Genomic DNA, 22,735 nt, shown 5'->3' on the forward strand with positions numbered 1-22,735 from the left:
GCTTTCCCATCATCCACAGAGGCCCTTCCCATAACCCCCAAGCGGGAAGTTCGCGCAAGTGCGGCTCTGCAGGGAGGAGCGAGGGCCGAGGGGAAGGCCCTCGAGAGAGTGGAGGGCAACAGTGGCCACGGTTCCTCTGTACTTCGTTTCTTCCGTAAGAAATGATCTTCTTGTCCTTCTTAAGTAGAAATGGAGCGATCCATTTCCTTTTACCCATTAACCCCTTCAAAGAGAAGAAAAACAGTCCCAGGCTGGCCATGGTTGATCTCTGCAGAGGGGCTGGTTAGGGTGCCTTCTGCTTCCTGGTGGGATGGCCTAGGCCGGGGAAACTGTTGAAACCACCCTGGGGCTGTCTTCTGTATTTTCCACAACCTTCCAGGCCCACCTCCCAGCTGGAGGCCCTGCAGCTTGGCAGTTTCCATGGCGACTGAGTCCCTAAGTGTGTCTCTTCTGAGCTCTCCTGGACAGTGTGGAGAAAAGGCCTTAAGAACTGAGGGGCTTCAGTAAAATGCAAACAGATTATTTTTTTGTAGGCACTGTTCAGATAAAAAGCAGAGACTTTCAACAAAATGAGTTCAGGTCCATCTTAACTATAGAACTATGAGGTTGTTTATTAGAATAATTATACTCTGGTAAATTTACCAATTTCATATATATGCATATTTATAAACAAACATATTAGGGTATATAGATAGAAAAAGTTCTATCTACATGTAGAATCGAAAACTTTTAAAAATAGTGTTGGTAGTATCACATATTGCCATTTAGTGGATTGAGACAGACCCGAGATTGGAGCCCTAGCTCCATATACTTCTTTCTGAAGTCAGTCTACTCATCTGTAAAATGGGCTGTTGTGAGGTCAAAATTAGATATTCATAATGAGAGTAGCATAGTGCCTAGCACAAAGTAAAGCACTTAGTAAATGGGAGCTATTACTATTGTTAATCTTACAATAGGTTAAGCACCTTTTGTCTATCAGTATGTTTGGGGGGGAATTTTAACTCAAGTTTATCTTAATCGTTTTCAGTCGTGTTTTTTTCTTGAAAAGAATCAAACTGCCAAAGATGATTCTGTCAGTTGTTTGTGACAATCAGAAGTTAGTCTGTGATGAACAGATTAGTTTTAATGCTCATATTCATTAGCACTAATATACATAAGGGTGGGGAGAGACTGAAGCTTCTGGAAATATATAGACAGGTAGATTCTTAAGCGTAAGTATGTATTTGAACTGTTTGTGGATTATGTCTCGTAAAATTGGCACCCAGCAAGGAGGAAAATGCCAGATACACACACGCCCATACCTGAGGTATGTAGGTCAATGGAAGGCTATTGAAACACAGTTGTCAAGAGAGAAATGTAAAGTATTTTTCACCCAGGAAGTGAGATTATTCAGTGATGCATCATAACCAGTAGGGAAAACAGTTTAGTGGACACCAGTGTGGAGACAAGAGATGTCAGAAAATTGGATAGACTCGAATTTCACGTTGGGTAGCAACTCAAGGACATAGCTCAGTGCTTGGCACATAGTAAGTGCTCAACCAACACAGGTTTATCAAATTGAATGTTAGATATTATTTTGCAACAGAGCTGTGCTTTATGCAGCAGTAGGAAAAGACAAAAATTGACGTGAAAATTTTTCTTTTTCTTGTTTTTTTTATTCTTAAATCACACTCCATTTTCCCAGGGCTCTCTCAGGATATCAGTTGCTTAACTATGTCTGAGTGTCTTCTAGGTCGAGTACTAGAGGATTACAAGGAAATGAGAGAGAAATTACAGACCCACTGGGGGGCAAATTCTACATTAATCTACACTGTTAAAAAAATTTACTAGGGCCGGGAGCGGTAGCTCACGCCTGTAATCCCAGCAATTTGGGAGGCCAAGGTGGGTGGATTGCCTGAACTCAGGAGTTCAAGACCAGCTTGGCCAACATGGTGAAACCCTGTCTCTACTAAAAATACAAAAAATTAGCTGGGCATGGTGGCAGGCACCTGTAATCCCAGCCACTCAGGAGGTTGAGGCAGGAGAATCGCTTGAACCCGGGAGGCAGAGGTTGCAGTGAGCCGAGATTGCACCATTGCACTCCGGCCTGGGCGACAAGAGACAAGAGTGAAAGTCTATCTCAAAAAAAAAAAAAAAACTATTATGCCTTCTGGCTACATGTTAATCCTTCATTCCAAAGTGGAGGTCACTCTTTCCTACTGGTGGATATGTAAGGCTGGTTCTAGTTTTGATGCTGCAGATAGCCTCACTCTAACCAGCAGTTGTGGTGGGAGATCCTGTGCTACATGGGGCTGTACTTTTCAAGGTCTAAGGGTGGATCATATTTTCTAGAAAAGGGACGGGGAAAGAGGTGGCATGCTGAACCACGTGTCCATGATTTTCCCAGAATAAGGCTCCCCCTACCCAACTTACAGGAAGGTCATGATCAAATAAGATAACGAGAATGAAATGATTTGGAAGTGCTATAGAAATGTAACGTGTATATTTAGCTCAGGTTTTAAAATCTTTTAATTATGTAACATTTGATGCATGCAAAAGAACACATATTCACGTATGCCAGCAAAGTAATACAGTGAACACCTGTGAACCCCTGCCCAAAGTAAATAGATGAATGAGTAAATGAAATAAATATAAACATCTGAATGCATAGATCTTTGTCCACATCTCAAATTCAGCTCTTTGGATTGCAGCTTTATAGAACTGAGAGATTGCTGAGCCTAAATACATGTTGCTGCATTGCCTCCGAGAATGGCCGGACCTATCCCCACTCTCACCAAAACAGAGTGTGTGACTCACTGCTCCCTCGCCTACTGTAAGTCCTGTTTTTCTTCTTTGCTAATCTGATGGACAGGCAGTGTCTCATAGTGACTTTAGTTTGTATTAATATTTTCTCGATTATTTGAGAAGATAAGCATTTTTCCCCAAATGTTTATTCTTCACCTATGATAACCCTTGTTAATTATTTAGATTAGTTTTTTGCAGGCTACTTTCATATATCTGTGTATGTTGTTTTCTCTTTCTGAAATGTGATGCCCATGTTTCTCTACCTGGTGAACAATTTGTCAACTTTAATATCTTACCAGATGTAACCTTCCTAGGGATGCTGTTTCTAACTGCTGCCAGCCCCTTCTCACCATCTCTCTGGTTGTGCTTCTGACGCATTCCCTACACAACTGGAACGTGTTTCCAGGAGGCTTAGGTCAGCCTCCCTAAGCACCTCCCAAGGCCTCCACCCCACAGTGTCGCACAGAACTTGACACATACCAGATGCTCCAATTATTAAATATTACTGAATACTTTTAGAAAATTGGGAACATACAATAAAGTATAATGAAGAAAATAAAGAAAACCAATAATCTCACTTCCCAAAGATAATAACTACTGCCATTTTGGTGTGAATCCTTTCATGCTTTTAAAATGCATATATATGTCTAATTGAAATCATTCTATTTGTCGTTTACATTATCACGTGTCACTATATGGTGAACATGTCAAAAAAAATTTCCAAAGTGTTTTAAAGACAATAGTATTTCACTGTAAGGATATACCAAAATTATTATGTCACAAATGTTGGATAAGAGAATGAATGAAAATGTTTAATATGAAGTTGAACAAGGTAAGGGGTATTACTTAAGGAAATTATACTCCTTTTTTTTTTTTTTTTTTTGAGACAAGGTCTGGCTCTGTCATCCAGGCTGGAGTGCAGTGGCATGATCACAGCTCACTGCAGCCTCGACCTCCCAGGTTCAGGTGATCCTCCTGCCTCAGCCTCCCGAGTACCTGGGAATACAGGTGCCTGCCACCACACCTGGCTGATTTTTTTGTATTTTTTTTTTTGTAGAGACAGGGTTTTGCCATGTTGCCCAGGCTCAAACTCCTGAGCTCAAGAGATCCACTCACCTCAGCCTCCCAAAGTGCTGGAATTACAGGTGTGAGCCACCACACCCAGCCTCCATTTTGTTTTTAAGAAAGCAATGTTTCCGGTGTCTTTTCTCAGTATCTCATTCACTCATGTTTCTTGGGTGACTACCAGAAGTTCCTCAGCTCTGGGTACTGTTGCTGTCCTCCTCTCGTGGCGCTGGCATACCTGCTTGTTTGAATTGCCTTTCTCCTCTCCTCAAGCCCATTTTTAATTATCTAATTACTAGGACAAGCATCTAAATAGTTGTGGAGCAAATACAGTTATCAGAAGAGCTAAATGAACCATTTCCCTCTCCCTCTACAAAGAGGAAAGCCAGAAAGGTTTTAAACTGGACTGGTAATTTTAGGTTCCCCAGAGCTGGCTTTGTGCTATCTGACCACTGAGGCCCTGCACTGGGAGGGACCAGACGGGGCCCCTGGCAACCACATCCGGGTGGTACTAGAACAGCTCAGTGCTGTTATCTATGGCCCCAGAACAGAGTCTGAGTTCAGGGGCCCTAAAAGAGTTTCCCCACTGAACAAGCATGGAAATGTGAAAATACATATTTATTAAACAAGATAAGTGAAGATTGTTTCATTTAGAATGTGATTCACTAATGTATTTCTTTGATTACTTAGTTATCTTGGTATGTTCAAAATATTGTGGCTTTCTTTTTAGCAGTTCTTTATATTAATACATTTAAAGAGGGTCCCAGAAGGGCACCAGGCTTTAGGATGGCTAGAAATGGGGACATGGCCTGGTCATTTTGGGTCATCTTGGCCCTGGTCTCAGTTCCAAGGATGTGTTGGAGAGAGAATAGGGGTGATAGCTTAGGAAAACTCTCCGGAGTGAAGAGGCAGCTTGGCTTTATTAGGTTGTTTTCTTCACCTTAATCCTGAAAACCTTTTCAAGCTAACTGGCAGCAAGCTGGACATCGAGGTATGTGTTTAGTTCTAGAAACTTCTCTATGTGTGTCATGATATTTTCTTTTGTTACTATCTTAAGTCATGCACATATATGATATGTATTACAATGTAGTAGAAAAAGTAAAATTTATACAGTAAAGGGAGAAAAAGGACCCAGAGAGCAAGAACTCATTAGCCTGCCTGTGCCCAGCATAACCCTGCAAGACAGGCGTCTTACTCCCAAGTTCACTACCAGAATAAATGAATTAATTGACTCTAAAAGGGTTTTGAGAACAGTTTCAAGTTATTATTGCTTATGCTTCCTCCCCTACATTCCAGATCCCACAAAGAAGCCACTTCTTGGGCTGACCTTTTTATCATCCACCTCAAACTCAACAAGGGCAAAACTGAACTTCTTCTCTCCTCTTTATTTCCTTATCTTAATGAAGGGCCCACTTGCTACCGGTTTACTAAGCCAGAATCTGAACATCATCAATGTCTGGGACCAGTTCTTTCCTTCCCCCTTCCCCAACCAATCTCCAAATCCTGGAGAGTCTTCCTTCCAAATTATTCCAAATCCATCTACTTTTTTCCATTCCCACTGCTTCTTCCTTAGTCAGGACACCATCATTTTCTGCCAAGAAGACGCCAACAGCCCAGGTGGTCTCCCTGCCCTTAGTCTCACTGTCTTCTAATCTATTTGCCACACTGACCAGAATAATCTTTTAAAACCACACATCTAGTCACGTTGTTCTTCAGTTTAAAATCTTTCAGTAGTGAAGTCCAGACTCCCTCATTCGATTATTAGGCTCTGAATGATGTGGCCACTAAGTCCCTCCCCAGCCTCTTCTCTTGCCTTATGTTCACACACCATACTCTCTGCTGTGGCCGTAATGACTTTCAGTTCCCCAAACCTAACTTTCTGTAGGATTGCTGGGCCTTTGCCCATGCTGTTTGTTCTCTGCTTGGAACACCTTCCACTCTTCTTTTGGGTAACCCGATGCCTTCTCCAGGTCTCAGCTCAGCTGTCACTTACACAACCCCACAGGCAGGCTTTATCCCCAACCCTTGTCCACAGCGTCCTCCAGGTGACTGTGTCTCCCAGGTGGGTAGCCCTTGAAGTAACCCTCTACGCTCCATCACTGTCAGGCAGTTGGAAGGCTGGAGAGGCATGACCCCTCAGAGTCAACCTAGATCCTTGTGGCTTCAGTCCCCAGCAGGTAGGGAGCCCACCAAGCTTCAACTCTATAGCAGAGACACAGCCAAGGCTACTGGTATGTGCAAAATATTGGCTTGTGAAAATTACAGTATCCAAAACATGATTTTTTTTCTAAAAGAGCTTTTTAAATTTTGTTTTCTAAAAGTTAAAACCAGAAAATTTCTGATTTCTGACAGGTTAAGGATTTAGGGGAATTTTTAAGTTATGTGATGTGAGGTTCTCTGTAGTTTTGTACCCACTAGATTGTTCATTTCCTAAGAATGAGGACCTCTCCTATTCATCTTTGTAATAGGGACAGTGTCTTACAGATGAAAACATTCAATGACCCTACATTAGAGGAGAAGAAACTGGAGCACAAATTGGTTGAATGTTCCCCCATGTGACACATTTAATAAGGCTAATGTTGTTGAAGTGGAGGCTGCGCAGGCAGTAAGAGGATTCCCTTGTATACTTGCACGGTGAACATGAGTACTGGCATCGCAGGCCTCATTCAATGTTGATACTCCTGAATTTAAAGTGGCATTTCCATGTACTCTTACAGATGTTCCTTCATTTGCCATCAGAAGGATAGCTGTGAAGTGATATATAGGAACTTTGTAGGCATATTTGATTTTTAAACCTCTATTAACTTTGTGTCAAATAATCAAAGCTTAACAGGATTTATATTAAGGATGGTGAGAGGGAATCAAACTTCATTTTTAGAGAAAAATAGCAAATCAAAATAAGCTGATGAAAGGGACTTTGTGGTTCTCTCCTTCCTTCAGCTCCTGATATGAGTCGTAGACTTATTACATATTCATACTAATTAGCTGTGCTTTCCAATAATTAGAGTAGCCATAAGCATTTGTACACTAATTCACAGTTCCTAAAGCATCCTTAGGAATATTAGCATAAATGTTTATTGAATGTCTCCTGTGTGCCAGGCATGATTCTATACGTGATAAGGATTCACTGATGAATAAAACCGGTTAAAAAATCTCTGCTTTCATGGTGCCTACATTCTAACACCTTACTTTCCCCATTCATCCATACATCAACCCCACAGAGTCACACTAGGAAAACTGGAGTTCAGGAGAGTAAAGTGACTTTCACAGGGTCCCAAAATAGTAAGTTTGGGGTCACAATTTGAACTTGTCACTCCAGATTCCAAGTCCCATGCCTTTTTTTTTTTGCTAGGTCAGTATTCACTGTGGAATCATAACTGATGCTAAAAAAGATGATCTTGAATAATATTCAGGAAAGAATATCATATTCAATAAGTTGCTTTTTTTTTTTCTTTTTGAGACAGACTCTCACTCTGTCACCCAGGCTGGAGTGCAGTGGTGCGATCTCAGCTCACTGCCACCTCTGCCTCCTGGGTTCAAACAGTTCTCCTGTCTCAGCCTCCCAAGTAGCTGGGATTACAGGCATATGCCACCACACCCACCTAATTTTTTGTATTTCAGTAGAGACAAGATTTCATCGTGTTGCCCAGGCTGGTCTTGAACTTGTGAGCTCAGGCAATCCACCTGCCTTGGCCTCCGAAAGTGCTGGGATTACAGTCATGAGCAACCACACCCAGCCCAATAAGTTGCTTGTATTATTGAGTTACATAAGTCTTTTTTAGAAAAGGTTTAAGATATAAGAGTTAAATATTAATGGTCTTAACCATAAGAGTTAAAACTATAAATTAACTGGAAAGGAGCAGCTGCCTAGAGGAACCCAGGGCATGCGCCTTCTGATGGCCACAGTGAATGCTGAGGTCTTCAGTGTAGGCTGTGAGGGGGACTGGCTGCCTAAACTGTCAGCCTCTGGTGAGTAGGGTAGATTAAGCTGATGGAGCAGAAGGCCTCACCATCCAAAGCCATCCTTTCCCAGACTCCATGTCTGGTGGGAATAGATAGGCAACCCAGGAAAGAGTACTAAAGTGTGTGTCTTAGTCCTTTTGGGTTGCTATAAAGGAATCCTCGAGGCTGGGTAATTTATAAAGAAAAGAGGTTTATTTAGTTCATGGTTCTGCATGCTGAACAAGAAGCATGGCACCAGCACCTACTTCTTGCGAAGGCCTCAGGAAGCTTCCATTCCTGGTGAAAGGCCAAGTGGAGCAGGACTCACATAGTGAGAGGGGAAGGAAGAGAGAGAGCATGGAGGGAGGTGCCAGGCTCCTTCTAATCAGTGCTCACAGGGACTGATACAGTGAGAACTCACTTACTACTGAGAGGATAGCACCAAACCATTCCTGAGGGATCTCCCCCCATGACCCCGACACCTCCCACTAGGTCCCACCTCCAACAGTGGGGGTCAAGTTTCGACATGAGATTTGGAGGGGACAAATACCCAAACAATATCAGTTTGATAAAGAGGATATGAGTAATTTCATTCTCCCATCAGACAGTGTTTGTTTAAAAGAAAAGTACCATGTCCATAAATCATCAAATGCTGGCCCAGAGGGAACTTTAAAGAACAGCCCGTTGATTTAAGCCACATAGTTTACCAAACTATAACTGGACTGAAGAGTATGCTCTTTTTTTTTTTTTTTTTTTTGAGGCAGAGTCTCGCTCTGTTGCCCGGGCTGGAGTGCAATGGCGCGATCTCAGCTCACTGCAAACTCTGCCTCCCGGGTTCAAGCAATTCTTCTGCCGCAACCTCCCCAGTAGCTATGATTACAGGTGCCCGCCACCATGCCTGGCTAATTTTTGTATTTTTAGTAGAGACAGGGTTTCACCATGTTGGCCAAGCTGGTCTCAAATTCCTGACCTCAGGTGATCCACCTGCCTCAGCCTCCCAGAGTGCTGGGATTACAGGCATGAGCCACCGTGCCCGGCCTAAGAGTATGCCTTTTTGCAGACCCCATAAAAATTTTCCAACTTGCTTATCTCATGTATTTGCACTAGCTCAACTGCAAGAATGACTCCTTAGTTGATGGGTCAGTTTCCTATTTCCACATACCTGACCTCATTCTACCTATAGGCATAAACTCAAGAGGAATTTACAACAGATGGGCTCAGGCAACAAGTTAGCCCCAGAGTGGAGCTCAGCTGCAGAGGAATGCTTCACTGAAAGAAATGTAAGTCCCTGAATCTGATTCAAGCCTTTATCAAGTCCTACTTCAGTTAGAATCCAGTTTACTCCCCAAATACCCATGAGTACTCTCTCAGTTACTATTTCCCTTGCCACACACATAGAAGAAAAGCAAGAAAGTTACTCTGCTGAGAAACACTGCCAAGGGGTTTTAGAAGCAAGAAAAATTGTCTATTTTATACAGGTAGTTTAAAGAGAACCACCCTTATAAATGGGTGTTTGTCCCCTTATTATTTCAGGACACTTGCAAAGCTCCTCTCCTCCAAATATGTCTCTAATTCAAGTATCACAGTGTCTAAAATTCTACCACTAAAATGCCATTACCTAAATTAAGCACGGCCTTCTGTCTTTATGTTGGTATTTCTTTAAATATCATGCCAATAGTTTCAAAATCAAATGATACTAAAGGTATATAACAACAAACAGTCAGGCCTCGCTTTATGCCTTCAACTCCTCTGTCTCATTCCCCTACCATTTTCTACTCTTTTACCCATTTCTTCTGGTAGTTCCCTATATTTCTAAATAATGTGAGTAAACTATGATTTTTATGTCCAATTTTAAAGCTTTTCTATGGACCTCTGGTTTTAGAGACAACATCTAGTTCTCTTACATCCCTTGCCACTTCCCTTGATGCTGTAGGACAGACAGGTCTATCCCACCCATGGTGACTCAGTCATTGTTCACGGCCGCTGCCCGTTCTTCACGATCAAGGAGGAGAATGCTTTGGAGGAAACAGAGCTTTCATACGTGAATCGACTGGGAAGCGAGTCAAAAGTACTGCAACTGGAAGTGTGGCATGGGGAGGGGGCCGTGGCCAGTCTCTTCACTGGGTTCCTGGAAGTGTGGCATGGGGCAGGGGGCATGGCCAGTCTCCTCGCTGGGCTCCTGTAGGACTGGGAACACCTACTCCTTCACACCTAATTATGTTTGCTGGATTGGGTTATAGTTCTTCAGTGTGTGGACTCTTGTCAGTTTTATATCCGAAGGCCGAGCGCAATGCCTGGAATACAGAGCATGCTTAATAATCAGAGGCTTTTCATTGTATTTCTTATCAACAACACTAGTAACTGAACATAAATCACCCTTCCTTGCCAGTCAGTGCACCATACCATTAGAATTCTTGCTTTTTGATCAGTGGAGATAAAATGAGTTTCTTTTCTCCATGTTAAGTAATCAGGTTCTGATTTTCCCTTTTCTTTCTCTCTAATAGTGTTTAATGCTCTAATGATTTCTAAGCATGAGTTATTTTCTTGAGCTCTGAAGCCCAGTATCCTCAAAGCCCCCTTCAGGGAAACCTCAGTTCCCTGTCAGTCAGGGCCTGTCACTGGCTTTGCCTTGGCCTTCTCTGGGAGAATGTCTGCTCCTTAAGTTGATGGCATACAAGCTGAGGTGGGGAGAAATTAAAGTGTAGGATTTCTGTAGGCAGCTAATGTTTTATTACTGGAGTGCAGTGATGCGATCTCAGCTCACTGCAACCTCTGCCTCCTGGGTTCAAGCAATTCCCCTGCCTCAGCCTCCTGAGTAGCTGGGACTACAGGCACACGCTACGACGCCCAGCTAATTTTTTGTATTTTAGTAGAGATGGGGTTTCACCATGTTGGCCAGGATAGTCTCGATCTCCTGACCGCATGATCTGCCCGTCTCAGCCTCCCAAAGTGCTGGGATTACAGGCGAGAGCCATAGCGCCTGGCCTAAAATGTATTATATAAGCATCATAGTGACCACAAAACAAAAACCTGCAGCAGATATACAAAATGTAAAGAGAAAGGAATCAAAGCATACCATTACAGAAATCATCACATTAGAAAGGAAGATAGTAAGGGAGTAACAAAGCAACAAAGGAACTACAAACCGCCAGAAAGCAATTTTTTAAATGGCAGTAGTAAGTCCTTATCTATCAATAATTAATGTAAGTGGATTAAATTCTGCAATCAAAAGATAGAAGTGGCTGAATGGATATTAAAAAAAAGTCTAGGTGCTGCCTGCAGGAGACTCATCTTAGCTTTAAGGATACACATAGGCTGAAAGTAAAGGCATGGGAAAAGATATTCCATGCAAATGGTTACCAAATAGAGAGCAAAAAAGATACTTATATCAGACAAAACAGACTTTAAGTCAAAAACTTCATAAGAGACAAAGTCACTATATCATGATAAAGAGATAAATTCATCAAGAGGATATAACAATTATAAATGTATATGCACCCAACATCAGAGTACCTAAATATATATTAACAGAACTCAAGAGAGAAATAGCAATACAGTAATAGCAGGGTACTTCAGTACCCCATTTTCAACAATGAATAGACGATCCAGACAGAAGATGAATAAGGAAACAGTGAACCTGAACAACATTCTAGAGCAAATGGACCTAACAGACATAGAGAACACTCTTTCCCCCAGCAGCTGAATGCACATTTAAATGTACACAGAACATTCTCTAGGATAGATCATATGTTAGGCCACAAAACAAGTTTTAACAAATTTAAGAAGATTAAAATCATATCAAGTATCTTTTCTGACCACAATAACATGAACTAGAAATCAGTAACAGGAGGAAAATTGGAAAATTCACAAATATGCAGAAATTAAATACACGCCTGAACAACCAGTGGGGTCAAAGAAGATATCAAAAGGGAAATCAGAAAATTCCTTAAGACACATGAAAATGGAAACAACATACCAAAACGTATGGGATGCAGCAAAAGCAGTACTAGAGGGAAGTTTATAAAGAAAATGTGGTGTATAGCTGTATCTACACAATGGAATACTATTTAGCCTTAAAAAAGAAGGATTTCCTGTCATTTGCAACAACATGGATGAACCCAGAGTACATTACACTAGGTGAAATAAGCCAGGTACAGAAAAACAAATATAGGCCAGGCATGGTAGCTCACTTCTCTAATCCCAGCACTTTGGGAGGCTAAGGCAGGAAGACTGCTTGAACCTGGGAGTTCAAGACCAGCTTTGGCAACATATCAAGACCCTGTGTCTACGAAATTTAAAAAATTAGCTGGGCATGGTGGCATGGGCCTGTAGTCTCAGATACTCAGGAGGCTGAGGGGGAGGATCACTTGGGCCTGGGAAATCAAGGCTGCAGTGAGCCTTGACCATTGCACTCACGCCACTGCCCTCCAACCTGGGCAACAGAACAAGACCCTGTCTCAAAACAAACCAACAAACAAACAAAAAAGAAAAATATGCATGACCTCACTTATTTTTGGAATCTGAAAAACTTGAACTCAGAGAAGCAGAGCATATAATAATGGTGGTTACCAGAGGCAGTAGGGTGGGAGAAATGGGGAGTCGCTGGCCAAAGAGTACAAAGTTTCACTTAGGAAAGATGAGTAAGTTCTGGAGAGCTAATGTACAGCTCTAATGTATAGTTAGTAATAATACATTGTATACTTGAAATCTGCAAGAAGAATAGATCTTAAATATTCTCACCACCAAAAAAAAAAAAATAATGTGAAGTGATTGGATATACTAGCTTGACTGTGGCAATAATTTTACAATGTATTCATATATCAAAACATCACATCCTATACTACAAATTATGTAATTTTTATTTGTCAGTTATACGTCAGTACAACTGGGTGGGGGGGAGGGGGGTGGGAAGAAGCTGTCTCGATATGAGGCCGAGGTGTCCTATATATCCTGAGCTTGTATTATCGCCTTTCAAGTGTAAAACCTGTAGGTGATGGGATGCCCGAAAGGTTTTAAAATCAGGAATGACAAGATCAGATTTTGCTTTAGGAGGGCAATTTGAGGCAGCTTAAAGAGTGGATTGCAGGAGGTAGAACTTGGAAGTGAGAACGCTGTTGCACAAGTGCAGTGAGAGAGGGGTAGCCTCGAGCCGAACCAATGGCAAGGGCCAGGGCTGGGGAGACCATTGGAGAGAGGGGTGGAAGCCACACTGGGCTATCACCGGGAATGGAGAGCTAGAAAAGAGAGGAGAAAGCACTGGCAGAGGGGGCCTGCGGAGAGAAAGAAGGTCTGAAGAAAACCTGGCCAAAAGGAGAAGACTGGAGCCCTGGGCCATCCCGCTTGCGGAATGAGGGGCCGGCGGGCTTCCTGGGGCTGAACCCTGCGTGGCAAAGAAGTGGGCAGGTTTTCTTTCTGCCTGCAGAAGGCTTCTCAAATGCCTAACAAAGTGATGGATTTCACGCAGCCCAGCTCAGCAAAGAGAGACACAGATATCAGAGTGTTCTAGAAACAAAGCAGGGCCCCAGGGGGAAACTGCGAGGCCTAGCAGGGCAGGGGGGCCAAACACAGGGAAGAATGCCTTCTCCATTCTCCAGAGGGAAGCTCAACGTGCCTGGGGAAGGGTGCGAGGGGCACTGGCCTGTTGGGACATTTACAGCCAGGCCTCGGGTTGGTTTTATCCTTAAACATTGTTTTATCCGGGGGCAGGCTTTTTCCCCGGAAAATTTCCCCTCTGCCTCACTTTTCTCTTCCCCGAGGAGTGGGCTGGGAGCCCCCTCTGCTCTGAAGCCATCCTGGGGGTCCACTGTGGGTGTTCGGCAGTAGCTTCTAGGGGACTGGCCAGGCCCCTCCCTGGGGCTGCCTAAGGAAAAGAGTTGTTTCTGGGGTGACGTGGGAGCCTGTGTGCCAGGGCACTGGCCTGCAAGGGTAAGAACCCGGCGGGCTCCCGCAGCCTAACAGGGAGCTGCCTCTGTCACGTGCCTGCGAGGTAGGACACAAGTTGGCTTACAAGTTGGTTCGACATAGCCAAATCCGCGTGCCGCATTTCCACGCTATGGAGTGCTAGTCTTCATGATTGTGCCCCTTGACATGACACAATAGGAATAAAAGCCGGGAGGCCAAGCAAAGGCCCTCTTTGGGGGTGGGGGCGCGGCGGCATGTGACCCTCGCCGCCTGTGGGGAAGACCTGCCTTGAGGACAGAGCGCCAGGGGTGCAGAGGCCGCCTGGGACTGCCCGGAGGCCGGTGGGGAGCGCGCCAGCGAAAGCCCGTGCGCCCTCGGAGCCGGGGAAGGCGCGGGCCATGACCCGGGTTCGCCCGCAGAGGCCGGGCAGTGCCGCAGGGCGTGCGGGCGCCCCCGCCCGGTAGCCCCGGGGCTGGTGCGACCCTGGGCACGCCGGGGCCGGGGCCGGGGCCGGAGCCGGGGGTCGCGGCGGCCGGGGAGGGGGAGGAGCCGCGCGGCTCCGCCGGCGCCCCGCGGGCCAGGGAAAGTGAAAGGGCGGCGGGGCCTCCCGCGCGCCGCTCCAGGAAGTCGCGAGCAGGAAGCGCCCGCCGCGGCCGGGCCGGGCTGGGCTGCGGAGCGCGGGCCTCGGCGGCGCAGGTGAGGCGCGGGGCCGGGGCCGGACCGGGAGGCAGGGACCCCCCGCCCCACCGCCCGCACCTGCGGGGCAGCCGGCGCTCAGGCGCCGCAGCCGCTCAGCACCTGCGGCGCCCGCAGGGAGCCGGGCGCGGGGCCCTGCGCACTCGGAGCTCGGCTCCTCTCCTTCCTTTTCTTTTTTTTCGGGGGGAGGTGGGGGCTGGTTTGGATGTTTTCCGAGAGCCGGGGACGGTCTCAAGCTATTTTCGCGGAGGGAAGTCTTTGAAATACATCTAGAAGAGTGGCCCTCGGCGACAATGCCGGGCGTTCCCGGACCGGGGCAACGCTGGGATTCCGGGGAAGCGGAGGCAGAGGGAGCGGGCACGGGGCCGGCAGCCTCTCCACGGAGTCCCCGGCAGGGGCGAGCTTAGCTGTCCAGCCGGGTCCCCTGCCCACCCCGCCCGGGCGGCGGTGACAGCTGAGGGTCCAGAGAGCCGGCAGGAGGGGACCCTGCGCATTGTCTGCCGCGATGGGGACGTGGGCGTGCCCGCGGAATTCACCTCCTCCGGGGACCAGCCGCCCAGGGAGGAGCCGGCACAGAACGCTGGCTCGGAGCGCCGGCACCCTGGGCCTTTGCGTTGTTTGTCGGCTGAGCAGCTGGTTCCCGGAGCCCGTGGGCCTCCTGGCCAATGCGAGTGACAGCGACCTTCTGGGTTTATAATAAAGGGCTTGACGCGCCGGAAAGTCCCCTCGCCGCTGGCCACCAGCCTTCCAGCCCTTACGGCCCACGCCGTAATCCTGGTGACCGAGAAGGTACGTACAGTCTAAGGATTTGCATTTGAACGAAGGATACTGGCCAAGCCCCTTACCACCCCCACTCCCCGCTAACACCCCAGCCCGCGGCCCCAGGTTTGAATTTCCAAAGGAGGAATTGCTAAAGCCCCTGCCCTTTCCGGGTCTCCCTTAGCTCTTTGCCTGGAAGGTGCCTGCCTGCCTGCCGGCCCTTGAACTTAAATTGTCTGAAGTTGTGTAAGTGGATAAATATTTTAGACTTCCCCCCGTTGTTTTTTTATTAATCCCCTTTGAGAGCAAGCTTGAAAACACCTGGCCCCAGACCTGTGATTCACCAAGTCATTTTGGAACTGCATTTACACGCTCTGTTTCATGCAGCCCACCTGTGATGTTCTCTTTGTTGGGGGTTGGAGGCAGGTAAGGGAGGTGGTGCAAATGGAATTCAGGTTCCTTGTACTTCAGCCAAGGGGAAAGAGATAGTGACCATTTTCATTCATCTTTAATATGGAAAGCGCCGTTAAAAGCAAAAAGCCATAGAAAGAGCACACTCTGGACAGGAAGTTGTATTCTATCTCGTAATTTAAAAAAAAAGAAAAAATGCATGAAAACTTTTGGAGGAGAATTGCATGTCTCACCCATCTTTGCCTGTAAAGTGAGACCCAGTTAAAAAAAAAAAAAAAAGTCATGAAGTAGATTATTTAAAATATCTGTGGGGCTGCTTTGATTATGTGTAATGCCACCTCAGCCCTAAAAAGACTGATGAACCTTACTCCTGCTATTGCTCACTTCCTATCCCCATTATTTGAGTCTCTGCAGATTACTTGGAACCTTCTAGGCAGCACAGATCACATGTGGGTGGGTCTGGGAGTGGAGCTTGTGAATGTTTCTTTCCTCAACTTATTCTGTTTTACAGTTGCCTAGGGTGGGTTTTTTGAAGAAATAGGTATAAAACCATGTGTCTTTCAGAGTCTGTTTGTTTTTTTAACTTTTAGTTTCAGGGGTACATGTGCAGGTTTTACAGGTTGTAATAAAGATGCTCTAATGGGCTGTTTCCTAAGTTACTATCTTTTTTATTTTTTTAAGACAGGGTCTCGCTCTGTCGCCCAGGCTGGAGTGTGGTGGTGCAATCTCAGCTCACTGAAACTTCTGCCTCCCAGGTTCAAGTGATTTTCATGCCTCAGCCGCCTGAGTAGCTGGAATTACAGGTGTGCACCACCACGCCCAGCTCTTTTGTGTATTTTTGGTAGAGATGGGATTTAGCCATATTGGCCATGCTGGTCTCGAACTCCTGGCCTCAAGTGATCTGCCTGCCTCTGCCTCCCAAGGTGCTGGGATTGCAGGCATGAGCCACCGTGCCTGGCCTAAGTTGCTGTGTTTGACAGTGCAATGAAACTGGACATTTGGCCGCTTTTCCTCCCTGGAATGGTAAGTTCCAGGGGCGCCTGTAGAGAGTGACTTTTTAAAAAAGTATCTCTTCTTTTTATGTACTTGGGCAGTGTGCCAAAAACTGGGTTTAAACCAAGTGATTTGCTCCCATTCTGCTGCCCTTTCTCTGCAGGGGATGGGCAGGAAGAAGAGTGGCTGGAGGAAGGAGGTGGCTCAGAGAAACAGGACAAACTGGAATCTGCCCCACTTATCCAGCTGACCCAGGCGAGCTGCCTAGCCTCATTTTTCTCTCTTGTGAAAAGAACGCCCTGCCTCTTCAGGGTGGTCACGGGGCTCAAATGAGAGCATGTCAGTCATGGTTCGTGCTTCCAGAGGTCTTGACCCACTCAAAATGAAGTGGTCTTTAGTGGTGCTGCACAGGCTAGGGAGGAAGGGCCTCATTAGTTGAGCTCTTAACATCCCAAATGTAAAATCACTGTCTTTGCACATCTTAACTGCACTCACTATGAGAATTTATAGCACTTTTCTTTCACCCATTTTACAGGGAAAAGAATCCATCATTGTTTTAAAAAGAAATCAAAGAGTTTTTTTTCCCCTCTTGATTTGTCAGTGCCTTCTGGGCCTTTGATGTTGTTGTCACAGGTTTTATCAGAGTTGGAGGTTTTTGATTTATTTAGTAGATGGCAATGGAATGTTTCCAGACACGCTGGACATGGAGAAGCGGCACTTCAGAGGAAGACGTTTGCTTCTGACCATCCGTTTCCAGACACTGTTGAACCAAATTCTTTACTCTGAAGTTGTTGTCACAAAGTCATTTCCCAGAGTAGATCCAGACCCATTCTGGAGCCCACCCATTTTGAGCAAAATATTGCTTAAATCTAGAGGTTTGAGCAGACGTGGTTTTGAAGTATTTGTGGCTGTTCATTCAACGTGAGTTTCTTGAGCACGTGGTCTGTGCTAGGTTCTGGACAAGGAGATGGAAGTAGGACCTTGCCCTGCAGTCCCGGGCCTTCCTCTTTTGAATTTACAATGAGGATAATATCAGCTAGTGTTTGTTGCGCATTTACTACGTACCAGGCCACTATCAAGTGCTTCCCATAGGTTATCTCATTGCATGTTTATAACAACATGGATGCTATCGTCCCCATTGTTTAGCCTTGAAGGAGAGGGAGCAGAAAGGTTAAGTGACTTGCCTCGGCTTACACAGCCCAGGGTCAGCCTTGGAAGGAGGAGGTATTGGAGTGGGGTGAATCCCACCTGTTCAGGCCCTGTAGGACCTCGGAGAAAGGTGTAGTTCTGGCTGGAGCAGATAGAAGAGATGAGGGGCGGCTCCTGGGACGAAAGCTCAGCAGGGATTTTGAATCTTTTTGTAAAAGGTGGTATAAGGGAAAAATCCTTGGAGAATGTGCATTTTTGGAAGCTCACTCTCGAAGGAGGCAAAAGTGAATGTGGGGAACTGATTGGCTTTGGAGGACGCAGTGACTCAGGAATGTCATGAGTTTGACGTTGGGATGGGAGACCAGGCCTGCCTGCTGTGCTGGGCCCCTTCTCAGTTCTCCGGCCTCCCTCCCCATTCCTTCCTATATTGCTCTGCCTTCAGCCCTGGCTTCATAATCAGGTCATTTTCTGTGACCTCTGAGGTGACCACAGGAGATGAAAAATGAAGAGGCAGACAGAGGCAAATTCATTCCTCCTTTGGATTCAAATGGCAAAGTCACAATTAAATGATTGGTTTGATCTGCCCTCTTGTCTAGGCCCACATTTCTCTGTCACTACGGTTCAAACATGGCCTGGTCCATAGGGGTGGAACTGAGGCAGTCCAGTGCCCTGGCATGCCTTGATATCTGGGCACATAGCGTGGCTGCTGGACACATATTTGGTTTTGTGAATGGGTTGATCTCTAGATGCCTCCCAGATAGAGATGAGTTCCTTGGTTCCTTTTTATCCACCATCAGAACATTATTTGAAATTCATTTCCAGGTTCTCAGAACAAACCTCCTCGAGGGTAGATACTCCACCTCACTCCCCCTCTTCCTAGTAACACTCGTGGTGGGGGCCCCTGCTTGTATCAGACGTGCAGCTTTGATCAGGACTGGGTACTGCTACTGTACGTGTGTGTGCTTCTGCCAGTAACGCTGAAGGTGTGAAAGTCACGACACTGGACTCTGAATGCCTCTCCTCCTTGTAGAGAGCAGAGCCACTGCCAGAAGGAAGGGGACAAGACCCAGCAGGACACCTTCTTTCCACGCTTTCCAGCCTGTGGGAGCGGCAGAGGCAACAGAGAGGGGACCTGGAGCCAGGATTAATGACCCATTTATGAAGCATCTTATTCTGCGACCGAGGTTTGGTGGTCAGTGGCGACGTAAATGGCTCGACTCCCTGCTGGCATTCGCTTCATCATCTCATTCTCCAGGGATCAGTGGTGAGTCCTGGTGGGGCAGGCCCTTGGCATGGAGCTGTGTATAGGTGACGGCTACTGTGCAGGTAGTTGTGTTGCCCCAGTTTCATTATAAAACACATAAAACTTGAATCACTGACCTCACCCATAACCGTTGAATTGCTTATTGGTGGTGGAAGCCGTGACCCAGAACAGTGCTGAGGTGTCCTTTGTCCTTGGTACTGGCATTGTCAGATAGTGTTTGGGCTCCCGCGTGGTCTCCAGTGGTTTCTCTAAGAACCATGGTCCCTACAGAAAAATGACCACTGACTACCAGCAGGGTTAGCAAATGGCTGTGGTGAAATAAGCACATAACTTATATATAAGTTACACAACTCTGAGATCAGATGAGTGGCCTCGCCGGGGCAGAACTTTCAGAGAGAAAATGAAATGTTCTGGTGCAGCCCAGAATGCTGCTTTCCGTTCAGAGAGCGCCTCCCCTTGCATATTCTGAGAATCCTTCTCTTAGGTGGCCTCATTAATTCCATTCTCCTTGAAGGAAACAGTTGACAAGCCCAGAGTCTGAAGCTGGGCTCCCTGGCCTCTAACTTGTCCTGCTGACCTCTTCTGGGAGAGGAAAAACTTTGCTTCTACCCTCGTAGGTTCTGTTTTGGGGGACCTGGGAATTAAACTGACAAAAGACAGACTAGCAAGAGAAAAGACAGATTTCACCACTTATGTACCAGAGGTCATAGAAAAGTGTCCCTCAAAGGGGCATTTAGAATTCTGGGCTTATGCGCCGTCCGCCCTTCACAGGGGAAGGGGAGTGAGAGAAAGGCACCTGTGGGCAAACGAATGGCTTTTTGGAAAGACAAGTGGGCCCTCAAGAGAACAGAGAACAGATGGGCGATGTGGTAGTTTTGTGATCATTCCTGTTTCAGTACAGTGTGGAGGCTTCTCATCTCCAGTGGTAAGAGTCCAGTTTCCCTGGCCCCTCCTAAGGGACAGGATTTATAGCAGATGGATTCTTTTGACTTCTTTTGGGGAACTCTGCTTTTCAGTAGCTAAGAGAATTCAGGAACGCAAATGCCTTCTGCTCAAAATGATTTTGATGCCACAGCGGCGGATTCTGGGCCCATTCATCTCCTCCACGCCAACCCCCTGGCAGCCCCCAGCCCTGTGCAGCTTCTCAGCCCTGCTGGTTGGTGGAGCATCCACAGGGTGTCTCAGGTTTGATTTGAGGGCATCTGTGTTCTTCAACCAGATTGCTTCCCTTCTTAACTTATTTCATGTCTGCTGTGAGTCTAGCCACAAGTGCCTGAACACTTAGGTTTTATTTAGTGAATGTCTAGCTTCTTCATTTTGTAAGTTTATTTTGATATAATTTCAAACTCACGTAACTTACTAACATCTGTGAGAATGTTCCTGTAGAACCGCTGTATGTCAAAGATTAACATTTAGCCTCATCTGCTTCTCTCCCTGCCCCTCCACAGTGTGTGTGTGTGTGTGTGCATGTGTGTAGATGTATGTTTGTACACACACACTTTTCTGAACCACTTGAGAGTAAATTGCAGACATCATACCCTCTTATTTGTAAATACTTCCGTGTGTATTTCCTATGAATAAGACATTCTCTTATAAAACCACAGCAAAAAGATCAAAATCAGGAAATTTAACACCGATAAGATACTGTTATCTAACCCACAGTCCATGTTAAAAACGATATCAAATGTCAGATATCTGTGATAGCATTTCTTCTTCTGTTCAGGATCTAGTTGAGGTTTATACATTGCGTTTAATTATCCTGTGGGTCTCGTCTCTTCATCTAGCACTGTTCCTCAGCCTTTTTTCATCTTTTCTGACCTTGGCTTTTTTTCCTTCTTCTTGTGAGACAATGGCCTTGTTGTGTTTGAAGAGTTCAAGCCACTTATTTTATAGAATGTGCCACATTTTAACTTTGTTATTTCTTCATCCTCATGATTAGATTCAGATTATGCATTTTTGACAGAAATCCCATAGAAATGAGGCAGCTTTCTCTTTAATGGAGAAGAAGCTACAGACATGGGAAGAGGGAGGGGAACTGGAAGGAACTGAGTGAGGTTGGATTGGAATGAAAGGTCTCGGGATAAACTGGTGATGGTCGATATAGAAATAGAGAAGGGTGTGTGTGTGCGTGTGTGTGCGTGTGTGTGTGGGTGTGTGTGTGTAAAATGCACCCCGCTAGGAGGTCCTGGGAACAGTAAGAGCACTAAAGTGAGCACACTTTGGTCCGGGATCTTGGTTTCTGCATGGCATCTCCCACTAAAAGGAGCCAGGAGTCCTTGGAGACCTGGCCAATGCCAGGACTGGGACAGGGCAAGGAATAGATGAGCCCGGAACATCTTGTGCCAGAAAATAAGGAAGTGCTTACAAACAAAGGGACTCTGACTTGTCAAATCTAGGACAATCTGAGATTTACAATAAATGAGACTCATGAATGATAGCCCATTGAATAGCGTAAGATTCGGCGAGTCCTACTGATATAACTAAAGAAGTAGGAGAAATGCATGCTCGCCGTACAGTGGAAGCTGGCCGCTAGGTGTAGCAGGGATGTGGAGCTGCTGCAGGGTACCCAGCGCAGGCACAGAACGCCATGGATGCACCCCGTGGGGCGGCAGCTTGAGGAACAGGATGTCTACATTATCTCAAAGCAGGTTCCCAGAAATTCCATATTCGTTACTTAGAGGGAAGCGTAGTGGTTTCACTGAGGAACTATGAGGCAGACAGCACTTTAACCAGTGACCAACGTCAGTGTCACTGCCCTCCTGCGCCTTCTGACGGGATACTCTGAACAGGACATGGCATCGCTTCTCTGTCTCAGAAAACATAGATAGAATTACAAAATAAAAAAGGATTTTGGGAGGGCTGTTTGGCTTCTGGGGGTTTGAGCCCATCCATGCTGCAGAGTGAAGCAGAGGATGTCTTTGGACTAATTTCTGCACCAAATCATATCACTCAGTAATTCTCAAAAGTGTTTCTTTATTCCTTATTTGCATGTGATTGAGGTAATAACACTCAAACAAGGAGACAGATATTTTGCATGGAGCCTCTCACCCTAAGCAGGCTGCCGTTCACCTGAGAACACGTGGTCTTCCAGAACATCTCTGAGGAGGCCCAGAGGGGCACCCCCATCTGGTGCTGTCATTGCTAAGACCTGCTTTTTTGCTAGAAATGTGGGATTTTTCATATTGGTGGAAGCCAAGCATGCTATAAGTAGTCATAACTGCAAAAAGTAAGTGGAACACTGAGGAGCAGATAGATTAGATCTTTTTTTTTATCGTATTTGTTTTATATTCATAAGTCTGAACATAACATAAAACAAAAATGAAAGGATTATATTAGCCTCCTGGGGCTGCTGTAACATGGTACCACAAGCTGGGTGTCTTGAAACAACAGGAATTTACCCTCTCTTACCCTCTCACATCCCTGGAGGTCAGAAGTCCAAAGTCAAAGTGTCAGCAGGGCCACACTTCCTCTGCAGGCTCCGGGGACAGACCCTTCCTTGCCTCTTCCAGCTCCTGCTGCTGCCGCCGTTCTTGGCTGGTGGCTGCATCACACCAGTCTCTGCCTGTGTGGCCATGTGGCCTCCCTTCCTGTCTCTGAGTCTTTGCGTGGCCTTCTGGTGAGGACGCCAGTCATTGGAATTAGGGCTTACTCTATCTAATATGACCTCACCTGAGCTAATCATGTCTACATGACCCTATTTCCAAATAAGGTCACATTCTGAGGTCTTGGGTGGACATGAAATTATGGGGGACGATATTGAACCCAGTACAA

At 45.9% G+C, this 22,735-nt stretch overlaps 1 protein-coding gene across 12 annotated transcripts in view; it reads left to right on the plus strand.

The window, feature by feature from the left end:
- Positions 1-27: 27 nt before the first annotated feature.
- SLC37A1 (solute carrier family 37 member 1) overlaps positions 28-22,735 on the plus strand; it is an 82,628-nt gene continuing 59,920 nt past the window's right edge. For 2 of the 12 annotated variants that reach the window (XM_055373653.2, XM_063702677.1), the window contains exons 1-4: positions 28-154; positions 2,691-2,812; positions 8,975-9,071; positions 18,731-18,964. In XM_055373653.2, coding sequence (XP_055229628.1) covers positions 18,909-18,964 — 56 coding nt within the window. In that variant the 5' untranslated portion in view covers positions 28-154; positions 2,691-2,812; positions 8,975-9,071; positions 18,731-18,908. Of the gene's footprint in view, positions 155-2,690; positions 2,813-8,974; positions 9,072-14,251; positions 14,389-15,090; positions 15,178-16,244; positions 16,582-18,730; positions 18,965-22,735 lie in introns of those variants that run through there. The other 10 variants (XM_055373652.2, XM_019017810.4, XM_055373648.2 and 7 more) reach the window with 7 other exon arrangements.

Source organism: Gorilla gorilla, chromosome 22 (assembly GCF_029281585.2).
Source record: "Gorilla gorilla gorilla isolate KB3781 chromosome 22, NHGRI_mGorGor1-v2.1_pri, whole genome shotgun sequence".
NCBI lineage: Eukaryota > Metazoa > Chordata > Mammalia > Primates > Hominidae > Gorilla > Gorilla gorilla.